Consider the following 17,822-nt stretch of genomic DNA (forward strand, 5'->3'; position numbering starts at 1 on the left):
CCAGCCAACGTGATCAATTCCTGATTCTGCCTCCTTCCGCACCCGATTGCGGCGTCCGTCGTCCTACGCTGCCCTTTTCGTTTGTGTCTCTCCTTGCAGCGATCCTAGTGGTCGGCCTCGAGTTTTGCGTTTAATTGAGCATTCTCGTCGACTCTGGTTCGTTGTTGATCGTCCCGGGTCGGCAGTTTGGAAAACGAGTTTGAACGGGGCAAGAAAAGTTGACGAGGCGTGAGAGAGAAAAGTTCCAGCGCTTCCGGAAGGGTCCCTAACAATGCTGTTGCACGGGGCTCAATCTCCCTCTCATACGCTGGACGGCCACGCCCACCCCCTGGAGACCGATCAGCACCAACACCAGCATAGGCAGCTGAGGCGCAAGAGGAAGGCCGAGTCTCAGGACAATGAGCGGTTGTCCAAGAGACTCAGTCTTTTGAATTTGGGTAAGTCAAAACAGTTCCATGATTTTTAAAGCCCCGTTGCTAACTGTTCAACAGAGAAGAATGGCCAGAAGCTTTACGTCCCAGTAGAGAACCCCGCGGCCTCATCAGCGTCAGCCGACGTCATTCCATCATCTTCAGCATCCGCAGTACCACCAACCACAACCCACAGTGGTCGCCGTCGTCGTCACGACCGCAAACCCCCTTCCGACGATGAGGTGATGCAGCTGGACGACTCAAAATACAAGGTCTACATTTACGACATTGACGACGAGCTCTCCTCTTCGGAGAGTGAACCCGACGACGGCAAGCTGGTCTTCCTTCCGGACATCGAGAAGCACCTACGCGCCACTCGCATTCCCCCTCACATCCTCGCCAACGACGAAGGCCAACTCGCTGGCATGCAGGTGGTCCTCTACAACGAGCCCACCTCGCTGACCATTCCGCAAGAGCAGGATAGCGTTCGCAAGGCCATCGTCGAGTCTCGCGCCCGCATGCGCGAGAGACAGCGCCTCGAACGCGAGGGTAGGGGCGAGCCGGTGCAGATGCCCCCGCCCTTCATCCCCCAGCAACACATTCCCCCGACGACTGCCGAACCTTTCACCGCCACGCAGGCTCCGGCACCCGTAGCATACGACCCCGACGCCATGGACATGGATTAGGAGTACCGTCAGGCAAGTAAATATTTGTGTACATACATCTAACGATACCCACGGCCTCCATCGGGAACGGATCATGGACTCGAGGCACATTCAGCCGGGTCAGCGAGGCGTTTTCTTCATGGTATCATTTTCGATCTTATTGTCATGGTTACTGCTTCCTACAAATTTACAACAGTTATGGTTTTATCAGATCAAGGCATCCAGCCTCGTCGTTGCACAAGACATCCAGCCCTTTAGTGCGTGAGAAAATACAGAAGTCTTCCATCATAAATCTCGCCGTCTTTCATGTCATCTTGAACCAGCAAATGCTTTCCCGTCGCTTCTCGGGTTTTCGACACCAAACAGCAAGCAAAAACGCAAACAAATCACTGCGCTCTATACGGGTACGACTGGCCGGTGTGGTTCGCCGGCACCGCAGCCGGGGGCGGAGGCGGGCCGGGCGGGGGCGTGACGCCGTACTCCTGAGACGGGTCGACCTTGGAGCCTCCGTCGGGCGGTGCGTACATGGGCGGCCTGGCGGCGTTGGGGTCGTACGTCGGCGGCGGCATGCCCTGCATCCCGTAGTAGCCGCCCTGCTGCTGGTTGTAGTACTCCGGGCGGTAGTTCTGATACGACGCCTGCGGCCAGGCGTAGCGGCTGTCGACGCGGGCCAGCTGGGCCCTGCTGAAGAGCCAGCGGTGGTAGCCCAGCGGCAGGAGGCCCTTCTTGAGTCGCCTCTTGCCGTGCATGTAGCCAATGATGAGGAAGGCGGCGAAGAGCGTCGTGAGACCGAGGAAGACGGACCACTTGACGATTACACCTGTCTGTTGCGGGAGAAATCAGATGAGAAGGGTGTCGATGAAAGTAGGCGATGAGTGATGAGGACTTACCCGGCTGTACCACCATGGGATAGCACGACCATTCTGGATAACCCAACCGGGGGGCAAGTCGTTCGCGTTAACGACAGTCTGTCTCGCGTCCAACATGGCGTATGCGCTCATGATGGATGTGCGTGTGTGTAGTGGATAGCGATCGTCGCCCTCGAAATCCTCCTTTCCTTCCCTTCAAGAAAAGCCCGAGTGCCCAGACACCGTTCTCACTCCCGTTGTCGTCGATATTATCGTGATGTCGTTTCCTTATCGGATCGATATGTGGCTGCAAATCAACTACGCCAGTGATCCACACACGAGATGTCGTTCGTGTGTCTTGACGTGGGTTGGTTGGTGTTAGGAGTAACGTTCAAAACTAACGCCAAGCCTAAAATCGATGCGGGAGGTGATTTATTTGAATCAAGACAGCAACGCAAAGGAGGGAACGGACTGCGTGTCGAAAAATAGAGGCTCAGGGACCTTAAAGGGTGGGAGGCAGGGAAGAAACGGGGCCCAGGCCTGGAACCAGGAACCAGCCACCCCTCGTACAAGACGTGGATTGCTCGGACATGGGGGGGGTTTGCAAGACGTCGTCGTCGCTTTCCTGCCTCGCATCGCATGGTGTGGGCTCTCTGTAAAAAAGGTTGTGGGGAACGCCTATGAGAAGAAGGAGGTGGTTGGACGTGGGACTTGCGGCGTGCCGCGTTCTCTCCACCGCTGGTGATTGGACAGACGGCCCCGGCAGCGAAAGCTTGTCGGGGAGCCGGGTGGGCGCGCTGATCTGCGGCAGCGCTGATGCAGCAGAACCGTTTCATCCCCTCGGGGCCCGACGACCGACGAAGGCTTAGCAGGAGGGAGAGAGAGGCTTACAGGTTTCTGATTACCTCTCGTTCTCGCCCAGAGAATTGGTCACATTGGTCACAGGTGTACGTCGAACCACCAAAACAAATCGACGAGAGGGGAAAACAGGGCAAACTCGGCGCGGCCGGCACCCCCAAACAAAACCCCCCGAAGCCGATCAGCCGCTTTCTATTCTCGCTGCCCGCGGCCACGGTAGCTTGTACTGTTGGTTTACGACGACCAGCTCGAGTGTCATTGTGGGATACCCAGTAAGGCGTCATTGGTTCGGACACGTCTGTTACAGAAACAGTAGTATTACAACATCCTCACCCGGAGCGAACAACAAAGCTCGAAACCCTTTTTACCCAGCTTGAACTCCACGATCCTCACCCAACACGTCCAACGGTGCGAACGAGCCAGTAAACGGCGCCCTGAGTAATAACCCCTCTCCAACACCAGAAGCAGGAACCGGAGACATTAATAGGGCGCGTTAGCTTATGCGGCCGTTAATAACACATAACAGAACCTTTTTCGCGGTAGACCGTCGAGTGGACAGGAAGATCGGATCGTCAGCTGCGTCACCAAAACCCACGGGCGCCGCTTCCCCCATCAGCTGCGCATGGGTTCGTTTCTCAGAGCCCCCCTCGAAAAAAGGCGAGAACGAACCTGCGTGGTGACGTTTACTAGGTAGTTCAGGCCCTCAGAACCCGAGATCCCGCTGCCCCTACTCTTAATTCCCCTTCCCTAAGACGAGCCGGTCTGCTTGGATGAGCAGGATAAGGCTTAGAGCAGGCGTTAAGGCGAAGCTTGATTGAAGTAAGGCACGTCGCGGATCCGGGAGACCCTTGTTTCAAAGTCCCCTTGATCGTCCACAGCTTCTCCTCACCAACAACGACACCAACGACAAGAACTCGACGGAAATCCAGACCGAACCACTTGCCGAAAGAGCACGGGCACAGGGCACAAGAATAGAGTTGTCGACTCTTTCTTTTTCGTCTCGTTCTCGCCCACCCCTCTTTAGATAGGGCTGCGTAGCTAAAGTGGTGAAAAGAACATATACCGCGCGTCGTGCAGCGGAAAAGTCAATCTGGCTCGATATCCGGGTTCGCTTGGTGGTTCGATCTCGGATCATCTGCCGTGACAGTTATGTATGTTTGTGTGGGTGTAAGTAACACACGGGGCGACCACCATCTTCCAACGTCGAGATGGACGAGCGTCCCTCCTCGATATGAACCTTCTTTTACCAACTCCGGAGGATCTCGAGATGCCTGAGCTCATGACCTCTGGCGGAAGACGCCGTCCAGCAAGTGATGGGCTCCCGACGACAACGCACCCATCCATCCATCCATCTTCATCATCCGTCCCTCCACCATCCGGTATCCTCGTCGTAGCCGATGACATCGAAATCGATGTTCATGCTCCTCAGCATCGTCCCCATCGTGAACTCTTCCTGTACGAACGTGTCAGTCACCGCCATGTCCCTCATCCGCGACGCGTGATCGCAAAATCTCACCTCGTGTTCTTCTCCTTCGTCATCATCATCATCGTCACCACCACCACCGTCCTCGTCTCCATCACTCTCAGCTCCGACTCGCCCCGTAGAATCCTCACCACCATCACGTCCGGGCTCCTCCTCCCTCATCCGCTCCGCAAAACACCTCTGCTCCTCCCTCCTCGCCCTCCCCCAACCCTTCATCCCGCCCATCCCCCTCACCCTCTCCCTCGACGCCTCAAACACCTCCTCCGCAGCCAACCGGCTCGCCGCCCTCCACTTGCCCACCAGCCCCTCCAGCTCCTCGGCTCCGGACCTCGCCCGGATCCGCTCCGCCTGCCTGATGATCTCCTCGCGACCCTCCGCCTCCCTGGCACTCCTGATGCCGACCGGCGTGACGACGTCGCCGGCGCTCGTCGACTTTTTCGCCAGCGGCGTCGCGTGGGGAGACGATGCGGAAACGCCGTGCTGCGGACGCGACAGGCTGAACGGGCGGTGGTGCCGCGAGGGCGTCTTGAACTGATGCTGCTGTTGCTGTTTGGCCGGGGTCATGTGCGTCTCGTTTCGTCGTGCCGTCGTACCCGTCGCGCTACCGCCGGGCTGGGTCAGTGGTGAGTCTGTCTTGACCGCATGCCGTGGTGACGTCGCCGTCCCGTCCTCCGCCGTGGGCGCGTCGTCGCGCTTGACCGCGGGTGATTTGAACGGTTTTCGAAGCGTCTCGTTTGCGCTGTCGAGGCGTCGTCTCTTGGCTGCCGGCGTGTACATTGCAATTAATTGATGGCATGCATCGCTGGTGTGATTTCAGGTTTCGGTAAGGTTTTTTGGCGGTTGGCAAACTGGGTGATCCGGACAGTGCTTCTGGAGACTTCAAGCCACCCATATCTGCCGCAGTACACCTGTATACCTTATTGTCCAATATTGCATGTATTGCACACTTTCAACTTCGGACCTTGAGATGTCGCTTGTTGTTTTGTTTTGTCTTGTTTCAACACACATTGAGGTTTTACGAAATATTTCGTCGCGACTTAAATCGCCGAAGACAAATCAAGCAACGCGTCCCAAGATAGTCATCTCAAAACCACCGTCGCCAAGATCTTGGCTCGTATGCAGGTCACGTCTCACGTTCAAGACGAACACACCGTAATGCCAGTCAACACTCATTCAAACTATCCAGTCACTGCCTAGGTACTCTACAGAAAAAACACCAAACGCCCCTGGGTCTTCCAACTCTTCTTTCAGACTGGAGTTCCTTGCTTCAGATCATCATATGTCCCATGTACACATCAAATCCCATGAGCCGTTTCAAAGATGCGAGCCGTCACCCCAACCGAGCCGGAATTACAATCAAACAAATAAAACAATACTTGGCCGTTTCCCCTTTTGCGCCTTCACAATGCAGTCTCGTACTCCATCAACGCAGAGAAATAGAAGAGAATGTGGACTAAAAACCGTACGTACGCTAATGCCGTTGAGTGAACTGAAAGAGGTATCATAAAACCAAATGCACTCCATGAATGGCCCGAAGCAGACCAGAATGCGGGTATGGCACAGAAAACCGGCGATGAGAATAAAAGATCAGGAGTCGACTCGAACCCGCTTAGGCTCGTTGCCAGCCTCGGGCCCGTCGTGCGGGCCGCTGGCGCTAATTTCGGGACTCTTGCGCTTGGTGCTGGTGGCATTGTCGTCCCTCAGAAAACTGGGACCTGAGCCAACCACAGGAGTCGCGAAGTTCAAAGGGCTGGGCAGCGTGTTGCTGTCACTGCCGCCCCGCGAATACCACTCAGGGTAGAAGCTGCTGGGGCTTGGGAGAAACTCATTGTTGAGGAATCGTGAGGGGAGAGCGGACACTGGAGTGTCAATGTTCATGTTGCTGTTTTGCTGCTGAGGCGGAGGACGAGCAAACGGATTGGGAGGGCCCGTGGCACCGGCCGAAAGGAGCGTTTGTGCGGATGGGGATGGCGGCGGGAGGACCATTCCGGAAGAGTGCGAATCGGATGCATGTCGCCGAGTCGTCTGGGATGTGGCGTCTGTCGAGTTGCGAGGAGAGTTTGACTCGGCAGTTGCGCTACCGCCATCCGAAGGTTCGTCGGGAATCTCCACCCTCAAACGGGGACGCGCACCACCTCCTCCAATCTTCATGCTATTGGCGCGAGAAGGTGGAGTAAACGTTGTCTCCGGGATAGACGATACAGAAATGTTGCGAGTCTTGTTCAGCGACTGAGTGCTGGCGCGCTGAGGCAGAGGCGGGGAAGAGGTAGAACCGTTGGTCCTTGAGACCGCGCCCACATCCACCGACTGAGCGCGATTAGCCTCAACCTTGATGATCTGATCGGGCAGCTGAGGACGATTGGCATCTCCTTTCCCGTTACTTTGGTCGGAGGCGAACGAAGCTAAATGTTGAGACAAAATCGAGCGGTTCTCGTCGATAGGCGTGAAGATGCTGTGCTGCTTGCGCTGCGGCAGCTTCTTGATCGCGCTATCAGTATTCAAGAGCGGCGGCTGAGGTCTGTCTTGCGGCTCGGATCGGGGTTCCATGGGCGCCGGCATCGCGGCCTCCGGCGCCTGTGGCGGTGGCGGCGGCGGCGGTTGTTGCTGCTGCTGCTGCTGAGGTTGAGGCTGGTGCTGAGGTTGAGGTGAAGGATGCGGTTGCTGCTGAGGCTCAAGCTGCTGAGGCTGTGGCGGCGGGGGTGACATCTGAGGCGGCTGAGGAGGCAACTGCTGGGTAGGAGGCTGCGGCGGAGATGGCGAGATCCGAGATACCTGGGGTCCAGGCCCTTGAGGCGGTCCGTGCTGTTGCGGGTAGTTGGGTGGCATAGAACGGCGCTGCTCCTCGATGTATTGTTGCATGTGAGGGGGATGAGGGTTCGGCGGGTATTGAGGATACTGAGGGCCGTGTTGGGGTAATCCGTGAGGCATGTTAGGCGGCATGTTGGGTTGGCTTTGAGGGTTGTAGATGGCCGGGTTGGGCATGTACGCGAATCCGTTGACAGGAGGTTGCTGAGATCCAGGAGGGCCGACAGGCTGAGGGCCCATGTTGGGGCCCATCCGGCGAATGTCTTGCCTAGAGGCAGGGCGCGATCCCATCTGCGGCTGCGGCGTGTGCCCGCGTTGTACGGGATGACCAGGGTGCTGCGGGAAAGGCATGCCGTTGGGGATCGGCGGTGATGCTGATGGAGTGTGGTGTCGCATGTGAGGAAAGGGCGCTTGTCCTTGGAACTGAGGCGGAATCATTTGAGGCTCCATGGAGTCTCCGTGAGGAGGCGTGCCATCGCCTTCCTCATCTTCGTCCTCGTCGTTGCCGCCGTTGAAGTCTGAGGGCCCCTTATGCTCGTTCGGGCCACCGTGCTGCAGGAGGGTTAGCGTCCTTGATCGCGACTGACGAGAGTTGAAGGGGCTTACATAGGTGTATCTTGTGATCATCTCACGCATATCTGTGGAGGAGTATTCGTACAGCTTCTTGTTGTTGCCGAAGATGAAGACGGCGACGTCCACCGAACACAAGACGGAGAGCTCGTGCGCCTTCTTGAACAGGCCGCCCTTTCGCTTGAGAAAGGTGCTGTGCGCGACGCGTTTGATTAGCGATCCGTCGCGACATTTGCGATTTACGCAGGGTTGCAAGCTTACACAGAGCGGTTCCTGTCATCCTTGATGGCCTTGATCTCAATCTTTCTGCGTCCCATTTTGATGCTGGTGGTCCGCGGAGGTACCGAGGGAGGCGAAGGGTATATAGGAGGGGAGGTTTAGGAGTTGAGCCGGGCCGAGGTCGAGGTCGAGGTTGAAGGCGACGACTCGAAGGAATTGGCGATGGCGCGGCGACTCGGTCTCTTGCGATGCGTCGACAGTCGATATGTCGAACGTCTTCGGCTTGGACTGGCGAGACAAGTTGAAGCTCGGGTGGGAGAGCTGGGTATTTGGAGGAGCGACAAGCTTGGCTGGACAAGAGCAGTCGGGAAACAAAAGTAGGCCGGGGAGGGCTGATCGCTTTTATCTAGATGGCCTGTCTCGTGGGCTGTTGTTCCCAACTGGTGATCTGTCAGTCAAACTGGCATGGGCGAGGCAAGGCAAGGCAAGGCAGCGCATCCCAGGATCGAGGGTTTCTGAAGCGATGCAGGCTTTGGGGTTTTGGAGCAGGGGAGAGCAACGAAGACGGCATCAAGAACGTACATTGATCCCATTACAAGTGCAGATGCGACAGGTCTGGGATGGACAGGCGTTGTGGTGCAGGTCGATGGGGCTGAATCTGGCGTGGATGATTCTAATAATAGACGCGATCGTGTTCAGTTTCTGGGTGCGCGGGAAGACAGACAGGAAGGAGGGAAGGGGGAGGGAAGGGAATGGAAAGAAAGAAAAAAAAGAATGGGTTGTGGGAGCGGCACAGTAGGTAGTTAGGTACAGTAGCAGTGAAGAGTTGCAGCGAACGGTAACAGCCAGTCAGATGAGAGGAAGTAGAAACAGCAGCGCCCAGCTTGATGACTTTTGTGAGAGAGACGGGAGTGAGTGTGAGTGAGAGAAGGACGACAGGCAAAAGACAAGGGGGAGGCCAGTCTTGTTGGAGATGGAAAGGGCATGGAAAAAAAGAATTGGGCGGGGGTATGCTCCAATACCTGTGCAAGTACTGTTACCGTCCAGTCCAGGAGCATGGCAAGCGGCCCTCTTCTTGTCTCCAGGCCCTGCAAGCCTCTCCACTTTACACTAAAAGATACCCAAGGTACTTACAACCTACCTAGCTAAGTCCACCACCACCACCATCACCTTCACCTCCACATCCACCACCAACCGGCAGCATCACCGACTCGACATCTACAACACTGGATTACTCCTGAACCTCCCGTCCGCACTTTCAGATCACACTTTCGTCCTCACCACCACCGACAGGGCAAGGTCGCGAAGGTCTTCAAGGTGCGTGCGCTCTCATGGCTGGGGGCCCTGGTGGCCGTTACGGACGCTCGTGAAACGACAACCTGAGAAGACAGGGAATGAGATAGGAGCTGAGACTGCCTCTCCGCACTGTCTAAACCTGCGACACGATGCTGACCCTCCACCGTGTGCAGATGTAATCTCCACCCACGCCCTGCGCACTGTATCAGGGTCTGACGGGTCCAGAGGTACTAGCCCCGGCAGGGCAAGGTATCGGTCCAGATCTCGACGGCGCGGCCGCTAGTGAGACATTGCAGAAAAGATACCTATGGCAGGTGTCGTCGAGACATCTGACGTCTAGCCGACATGAGGTACGTGCGACAACTATGGCGGATACCTTCCGACTCTCTCTCTCTCTCTCCGTACGATGTCTCGAGAATCGAGAACTGATTCCTGGCGCAGCGCAAAAAGGGACCACAGAACCAAACAACAGAGCATTGACTGCCGCGAGCAAGCCTCGAGATCCCGTCCACAAACCCCGCGGTACGGATACTCGAAATCGACGTGACGTGACTCGAACTCTCGTCAGGTCCACGGCGCGAGACACCGGAGCCATTGCCGGACCCTCCCTCCCTGAACCTTACCTCGCCTATCCATCATCCACCCAATATCCCGTCACCGGTGACGGGGGACGGGACCTGCTTACTGCGGTACCGATACAGCCCCCAAGCAGTCCAGCCAGAAAGCATAACGCCGTAAGGCCGTGAGGTAGGGAGGGAGGCTGTCACCACCACCACCACCAAACAACGTGCCCGGGCCGCAAGTTGAGCCTCTCCTCCGCCGCCGCCGCAGGAACGAGGTCTCGTAGCCAGGCACAGCAGTTACAGTTACACACAAACTTACTCTGTACGGATACACCACACCACTCACCCGGCACGCCGTCGCCTGCACCTACACCGCGGCCCTAGCCAACGCCGCAGTCCCGCGGGAACCATCATCTGCCATCCAGTGTCCGTCTCCCGGTCCATTGTGTCGAAACCGCCTCAGCCCTTCCCTTCTCGATATCTCCCGCCGCCGTCACTGTCATCGGACAATTGAGTTCGAGCCTCCTCTTGGCGCTGCCTAAAAGCTCACGATGGGAGGAGAAACACGACGGGGCTACATCCCCGTATCAGATACCCCTTTGTTTTTTTTCCCCTCTCCCCTGGCCGGCAACAAAGCGAGGTCATCGCCAAACAGTCCCACCGAGAGCTTGCCTAGACCTCCTCCCCAGACAGCCCCTCTTCCCGCAACGCGCGAGGGGTTCATGTCCCCATCTCCCAATCGAGCATCGAGAACCAATCTGGATGCAGGGTCGCCCTTCCCGCCGACGTGAGTTCGATTCCTCATTCGGCCGGGCCTTTGACGACGTCCGTCCGTTACCATGGTGCTGACCTTGTAGATCTCGCTTCACGTCACATAGCACATCCCGCGTCTGTTTGACCAACCCAGACGCCCATCATCTTGAATTAGATACACTTCTCCACCCACGGCGATACCCCGCGCCCATTATTGCACTACAACCTCATCAACCCTGAACACACTACACAACTTTGAACTGGCGAGCAATCCAACCGCTGTCTCTCTTGTCTCGAGAAACGTTATCTCCCCCACCTCGGTTGGGCATCTCCGTCTACCCTTTTGGCTCATGTCAAAACCTCTAGACTCTCAAGAATTTGTGGACGGAAACAAGCCAAGAGTGCTAAAAACAACAAAAACCACAGATAGACGTTCGACAAACGCCAATCCCCGTGGAAACATCTGCTCTTGGCAGGTTCTACATTCTCCTCGTTCAGACAGGACTGTGACTGTTGCCGTAAGACTAACAACGAATATCGACCCGGGGAGCGGCCTGGATGTCATCACTCACATGCGACGTGGTTTTCTCCAAACCGTCAAACACGTTCATCCCCGCGGTCTGATCCGGCACGGCGCAACTCCCATCCCATCGACATAATTCGTCCGACAAGGCCCGGCCAGCGTCGTAGTCCCGTCACCGAAAAAAAACGCCATCCCACCTTTTTTTTAACACTCCGAAATAACCATATCATTAAGTTAAGCGCCCGACGCCATTAGTGACATGACGCTAAGTCCACCAACGTCCGGGTTGCAATGAGCGAACGAAAAGCCTTGAGAGCCCTGATTGCCCAGTGCTTCACCAACAAGCCAAGCTTCCCACCGCTGCCCCACCCATCACAGCTAGTAAATCTCCAAGTCTTCTCTCGTGACGGTGTGAGGTTCGACATGCAAGAGCGTCAACGAGGCACGAGAAGAGGATGTTCCTGCCGCAAAGTTAAAGCCGATTGGCCGGTCCCCTTCTCGAAGTGCAAAAAAACCTGCATGTTCCTCCTCTCCAGCATAGCTAGCTCCCCTGCTCGCTCGCACCTTACACCTCGGTGTCGAGGTCGCATCCCAGTTCTCTACGGTCCACGCTAGTGCGGCGTTTCTAAAAATATCCTATTTTTAGCATTAGCGTCCCAAGTGCTCCGCAGCCACGCGACTTTTGACTCTTGACGGTGTGTGTGTGGTTCACCATCAGACCCAATCACATCAAGCCCGCGGCTTTCATGTGGGTAAATTGTCATCACTCACTCATCAGCATCAACCAACCCCTCTTGGAGGTTTTCCCATCTGGCCTGCTTGCTTGCTGCTTGCTTGCCTTGCCTTGCTTGCTCGCTTGTCCGTCGAACAACCACACGCAATCAAAAAAGGGCCCAATGTAAAGCGACGTTGGCTTACATGACCTCGTCATCCTCAACATCATCGTGATTCCCCAACCGCCGGACCGCGTTGTTACTCGGTGGTCATCGTTACAGTACATTCTCACTCTCCCCATCATCCATCATCCCCCATCATACCCTCCGCCGAAAAAGCCCCCATGCCAGGTTTCCGATTCGCCAATCTACTCAAAGTGATGCAAAAGTTCAACCAGAAAGTTCCCCCCACACACCATCTACCTATCCCTACCCGTCTCTGTCGTCGCCGAGAAACCCCCCATGTCGTCCGTCGTGCCGCATCAAGTTCCCCCCCGGTCAGCCAGCCATCGAGAAGGGAAAACGCGCACCGCTTGGCTCTTGGCTCTTGGCCAATGCCAGCCCACCTGAGCCTCCTGCTCCTGGTTCTCCTTCCCGTCCACCCACACCAGATACACTCGACTTTGAGCAACAGTTGACATGGATTACCCAGGGTAAACGGGGTCATCGGTGAGCTAGTGTTCTTCACACTGCATTTCAACTTGCTGGGACTTTGTCATTGGGAAATGGGTGTTTTCTTCCCCGCGTGATTAGCTGCCCGCGCAGCGGCTAAGGGCTAAACTTAACAACACCAGACGCCGTGCCGATGCATTACATGCTCTCATTTGGTTAACCGCTTGCCAAAAACTCTCTCTCCGTCACCCCGCTGTCACGTCCTTGGGACATGTGTGTTCCTGCTGTGCTGCCCAATAAGAATGATCCCCAAAACTGAATGTCCGGTTCCCAAATTTCCATATTCTACATCCCGTGGTCGTCAATGTACGGTTCCATATTTGGGGTTCTCGGTCCAACCCCATGTCTGAGGTCTCCGACCCAGACGTTCGCCATATCCCGGGCGTTCTTCAACATCAACGTCAGGTTGCTGGTGTTGTGCCTGAACCCCTTGCGTGAATCTCTTGGCGCAGCCCTATTGTTAGCAACCGGGAACGGTTGAGTGTGGGGATCTCCCCCGTTCTGGAACGTTCGTCGGTAGTTAAGCGGCTGCTGTGAGAGGGACGCAGACTATTGGTAAGCGCCGGAAACAGCTCCCGGCTGCCCGGTCAGGTATCGTCGTCTCAACTATTATCCGATGTGCCACGCTGCATCGTCTTGTATGTCGTTCCTCTGTCAGCTGTCGTCGAGTTTCGTCCCAACATCGTCGCCGTCGCCGTCGCCGCCGATTACTGTCCTGGTGACCCGGCATTCGCCGCTGGCCCATTGTAGACACCAAAACCGCCGTGTTCTGCGATGCCGTTGTCGGTCTTCATAGTGCCGTTGAGCATAGGACAAAGTCTTTGAGGCGGAACTGTTAGCAAACTGTCTGTGATGAGGCCGAAGTTAAAGAAAGCAAGCGAAAAGAGTGAAATGCGATGAAACAGCCTAAAATGAGACGAGACCAAAAGAAACCGCTGGATGATCTGGATGAAAAGATCCCCGAGAGCTGCTGGAAGATTAGAGAACCCTGGCCTTGGTATTTTGCCAATAGGGTTTATGGCTGTACTTGTTGTACTTGTACTTCTTAGGCTTCGATATCTTGGGTGCCTTGGGATGTCCCTTGGACGGCGCGGGGATTTGGGGCTTGTGACTTTTGGCCTTGAGACTCTTTGGCTCTTGATTTTTTGGCTCGCGGCTTTGCTTTCGAGGCACTGGGTTTTGCGGGGCTCGTTTCGGCCGACGCTTCCGCAGCAACTTTTGCTTGAGCCGGAACCGCTTTCCCCCAACCCTGAACATAGTCGGGAGATCTGATGATGGACGAGGCAGATGAGGGAGAACAGAGAGAGCAATACTTTTTGTTGGTTTTGATGTGGCCGACCTGTCCACAATTGGCACACTTGCGGGTGGTGCCAGTGGGGACCCTTTCTGCTTCGGGAGAGCCAGCGTCGGTGCCGTTCTTTGATCGATGCAATCCTTTTTGTTGCTCTCGGCCAATTCGTCGCTGCTTGTTACGGTTGAGCCGTTCGAGCTCCTTATTAATTCTGCTAGGACGTCAATCAACAGCTCAGTATCAACGCCAGGATACTCCTTACTCAACCAGTCTGCGGTGGTCGTCATCAGCAACTCCGGTAGGGCGGCCCTCATAGATACTAGACACGCGTATATGTGAGTAGGGAGAGCTACAAGATTGAAGGATAGACCTGAGATGGGATCGTGGTAGGGGAAGCTGGACGGGGATCCGTACTTGATGTCCTCCAACTCGAGTTCCTTCTTTCGTTTGATGTATCGGTCTATCACAACAGGGTCTTCAATGATGACAGTCTTCAGCTCGACAGCGCCTGCCTCATTGTGGACTTCGCGGGTAATCTTGAGTCGTTTTCGCTGGTTCCGGCTTGTAGAGGTCGTTAGTCCAGTGATTTGACTCATGCCTTCATCAGCATGGTGTGCGGGGGTTTGAGCTCTCTGCGGTAAAAATCGATCATCTTCGTCTGCTGGTGCCGGGACCACGAGCTCATCCTCTTTTTCAGCACCGTCTTCGAGACTGGCTTTTTGCTTTTCCCAGATCTCGCGGATGCCTTTCCTGTACATGGCCTCTTGCTCCTTGACGTTGTAGGCATGGCCGTTGTTCTGTTTCCGCAGGGTATCCGGATGGGCAGCCATGGCATCAGCCGCCGTGGTATGAGATCCACCCTTCTGAACCGTCTCGAGGTAGCCTCCCTTCATGGAGGTTCTGATGAAGCTGAAACCAAGACCATGTCCGGTCGGGTCGCCTTGTCCGTGAAGCTTGAGCATAGCTTTGCCGGCGCAAGCATCAATGAACGCCTTGCTTGTCTTCCACGGTGTCATTCTGTCCGCTAGTCTTTCTTCGTTCTTCTCGGCAGCCTTCTTGCCACCTTTGCCGGTGCGCTCCTCGTCATCATCTTCAGCAGGCTCATCGTTATCGTCCTCCAAGTTGACGTTATTGGGGTCAAAACCGGCGTCTTCTAGCATTTGCATGCCTAGCTGCATACCGTCGATGAGACAGACCTCCTCAGGCTTGATCATGGCACGAATGCTGTTTTCGTCCATAAGGGTTTCGCCTGGCTTCAGTCCCCACAAACCTTTCTCGAGTTTGGCGTAGACCAGGAATTCCTTCAGTTTTTGCCTGTTTTGGGCGTCTGTAGAGTCGGCAATGTGCTTCGTGACCTCCGACAGGTTGACAAGGCTGTGTTCATTCCGTCTCATCATGCGATACGAAATCATCTTGATTCGGTTTTTGGAGGCGTTGGTTACCTTTCGGCTGTGAGGCCCTGGGATTTCCACAGATGGGAAAGTCTGGCCGACGACGTAGAGATGGTCAATCTTGTGGAGGTACCAGCTGGAGCCGTCCACGCCTGTTGAGCTTCGAACGCAGAGGAAGTCCGTGGAGCGCGGCTTGTGTTTGAAAATTGGCGCGCGGTACATTTGGTTATGTAGAGTCGGCATCGTCTGGCCCACTTCTACCTCGCCGAAAATTGCAAATGGTGACCTGTCCTCGGGGAGAAGAACGTGGGATTCGCCGATTTCCATCTTGGGCGGAACCTCCTCATCATCTACCTTTTTCTTTCGGTAGTAGTTGATGACCCTGTTACCCATACCAAAGTTGGAAAGAACAGGAGGTGTGCGTTCACAGTACTCAAACAGCACCGCTGTCGAGTTGTCTGTGATGCCCAGGTCCTTGGTGGTCCGGAAGACCTCATGAGCCTTCCCCTTCATCTGCTTCCGCTTGTGGTAGCCAAGTTTGCTGAACCTGATCATCTGGCGCTCATGCTTGCCAAACTTGAAGTAAGGGCGATGGTAGCCTTCCTTCCTGATATCCAACTTGACCTTGTAGAATGGCCACGCCAGCTTGAGTGCCGGCATACTGTGTTCAACAGAAAGATTGCCGAGAGTAGCTCTGACCTTGTGTTGATGGTTCTCTTTCAGGGCCTCGTATGCGTCGTCGTTGGACATGTTAAAGCGTTGAGAGAGATCAGGTCTGAGGTGACCGTTCGCCGTGCGCGTGAGCTTTTGTTCAACACGCTGGCGCTTGGGACCGCGTTGAGACTCGGCTTCTTCCAAGATGAGGTACGGGTCGTTTAGGTCCAGAATGACGCGCTTAGATGAACGCTTGGTAACATCCTCAAATGAGTCGAACGAGGGTGCAGTGAAGCGGGGTATCTCAGGCAGACCCTTCGGTGGCGGTGGGCGTGTCTTCTTGGGTGGCGGCGGTTTGGCCTCTTCTTCGTCCAGGAATTCGCGCTCCCATTCATCGTCGAACGCATCATCGTGAACACGCTTGAGCGACGCTGCGGCCGCCGCATCAACTGCAGCCTCTTGGGCCAGTTGATTCTTGAAGTCCAGCTCAGTCTGCTCGATCCGGTCCGACCAGTCGTCGCAAACCATCTCAATGTCTTGAAGGGAGAATCCCGCAACGGCTTCTGAGTCCGATTCCTGCTCGAGATTGAAATCTTCTGCCTCTGCCTCATCCGACGAATCTTGCTGCGCGCAAGTCACCAGGCCTCGTGCGTCGTCGTCGATGCGCTTCTGCTTTCTCGTAGCTGTCGCTGTTCCGGGAATGCGGAAGAGCTTCTCTTGATCAGCCGCAAGATCCAGAGTCAACTTGGAGAATATGAGAATCTTGGGTTTCTTTGTCGGCTTCTTTTCGATCCATCGCGCCTTCTTCGGTGGCAGCAGTTCGTTCCATTTCAGGATAACACCCTTTTGCCAACTCGGCCACGCCTGCTTAACCAAATCTTCTGCCGTCTCTGCCGGGGCGGGAATATCGGGATCCTGGTTCGCTCCCTCATATCCAGGCTCGGGGTCGAAGTTAATATCTCGGTACTGGGACGCATCGGCATTGTCGGGGTCGTGAACGTGAGGCGCTGGGGACGGCGGGCCGGGTACCTCGATCGGGGACGATGGACCATCACCAAACAGATCGTCTGTATCGTTACTTGTGCCGCCATCATCTGTCAGGCCTGGGACGGACAAGGAAGTGGCGGGGTTGCCTTCGCCTTCCTCCTCTTCCGGCAGATCATCGTCGCTGATGTCCTCGAAGTCCTGCGCATCGTCTGCCTTGCCAGATTGATCGAATGGGGTATCGTCGAATTTGATTCCGAGGTCTCCTCCTTGCTGCAGTTGGCTGAGAGTTCGCTGGATCTGCTCCTCGTCCTGCGCTTCCTGGGCCTTGTCGTCGAGGACCTCCTCGTCCTTGGACGGAGGTGACTTTGGGGGTTCGTCGCTCATGTTGTCGGATGTGTCGCGAATGTCTCCCGTCGAGCAGCACCACCGATACTGTGCGACGCAAAAGTCCGATTCTATACCATGCCTCGCGATGTGGTTGTTGATGCGTCGGCAGCCGCGTTCGTTGGGTGGAAGCTCGTCGAGTCGATGGGGCGACGCGTCGGTCGGCTCTGGGGAAGCAGGAGGGAAAGTTCACTCAGAGCCGCAGAAATTTGGGTGACTCAGGTGCGATTTCTGCAGGGGTGCCTGAGGCGGAAAGTGTCAGCCAATCAGCTAGCTCGAGTGGAAGGCAGCATCACTCTTGGTCTGTGCCTTCCGTTTCTACCCCGGTCGACACCACTGGCGGGGGCTGCCATACCTAAAATCGACTAACAAAGTAAGTAAGGTAGGTAGGTAGGTGACTTCGGTTTGGTGAACTTCGTGATATGATGATGTTGGTGCCTGGAGGGTAGGTATGTCTGCCTTGGCATTGGTGATCGGGCTATGGTGTTGGTGATGGCTCAAGAAACGATCCAAGGAAAAGACTTCTATTCCTAGCTGATGCTGTGAGGGTAAGACACTTGTGATGGGCTGGTGATGGAGGCAGTTAGGCGACTTTGGGTGACGGGTTTGTTATTTATAATGGTTGAAAGACTAGGTGGGTGGGTTGGAGACGAGAAGGGAAGGAGCCACCTGCCTCCCAAAGTGCCTGCCTTAAACTTCCCTCAAAGAGCCTAAGATGCCTTGGCTGAAGGCTTCCC

At 55.7% G+C, this 17,822-nt stretch overlaps 5 protein-coding genes across 5 annotated transcripts; 1 reads left to right on the forward strand and 4 right to left on the reverse strand.

Moving 5' to 3' along the window:
• Positions 1–271: 271 nt before the first annotated feature.
• Positions 272–1,096, forward strand: CkaCkLH20_06781 (uncharacterized protein; the record flags this gene model as incomplete). Its single annotated transcript, XM_038889498.1, has 2 exons — positions 272–437; positions 492–1,096. 2 exons carry the CDS (start codon positions 272–274, stop codon positions 1,094–1,096), a joined length of 771 nt encoding a protein of 256 aa, XP_038745310.1.
• Positions 1,097–1,461: 365 nt separating this feature from the next.
• Positions 1,462–2,076, reverse strand: CkaCkLH20_06782 (uncharacterized protein; the record flags this gene model as incomplete). The annotated part of the gene is made up of 2 exons (XM_038889499.1): positions 1,462–1,899; positions 1,966–2,076. The coding sequence occupies 2 exons, from the start codon at positions 2,074–2,076 to the stop codon at positions 1,462–1,464; spliced, it is 549 nt and encodes a 182-aa protein (XP_038745311.1).
• A 2,062-nt stretch (positions 2,077–4,138) lies between these two features.
• CkaCkLH20_06783 (uncharacterized protein) lies at positions 4,139–5,041 on the reverse strand (the record flags this gene model as incomplete). Its single annotated transcript, XM_038889500.1, has 2 exons — positions 4,139–4,234; positions 4,298–5,041. 2 exons carry the CDS (start codon positions 5,039–5,041, stop codon positions 4,139–4,141), a joined length of 840 nt encoding a protein of 279 aa, XP_038745312.1.
• An 810-nt stretch (positions 5,042–5,851) lies between these two features.
• On the reverse strand, positions 5,852–7,956 carry CkaCkLH20_06784 (uncharacterized protein; the record flags this gene model as incomplete). Its single annotated transcript, XM_038889501.1, has 3 exons — positions 5,852–7,621; positions 7,676–7,832; positions 7,901–7,956. The coding sequence occupies 3 exons, from the start codon at positions 7,954–7,956 to the stop codon at positions 5,852–5,854; spliced, it is 1,983 nt and encodes a 660-aa protein (XP_038745313.1).
• Positions 7,957–13,356: 5,400 nt separating this feature from the next.
• Positions 13,357–17,085, reverse strand: CkaCkLH20_06785 (transcription initiation factor tfiid subunit 1; the record flags this gene model as incomplete). Its single annotated transcript, XM_038889502.1, has 1 exon — positions 13,357–17,085. One exon carries the CDS (start codon positions 17,083–17,085, stop codon positions 13,357–13,359), a length of 3,729 nt encoding a protein of 1,242 aa, XP_038745314.1.
• Positions 17,086–17,822: the final 737 nt, after the last annotated feature.

This window comes from Colletotrichum karsti (assembly GCF_011947395.1).
Source record: "Colletotrichum karsti strain CkLH20 chromosome Unknown Scaffold20, whole genome shotgun sequence".
NCBI classification, from domain to species: domain Eukaryota; kingdom Fungi; phylum Ascomycota; class Sordariomycetes; order Glomerellales; family Glomerellaceae; genus Colletotrichum; species Colletotrichum karsti.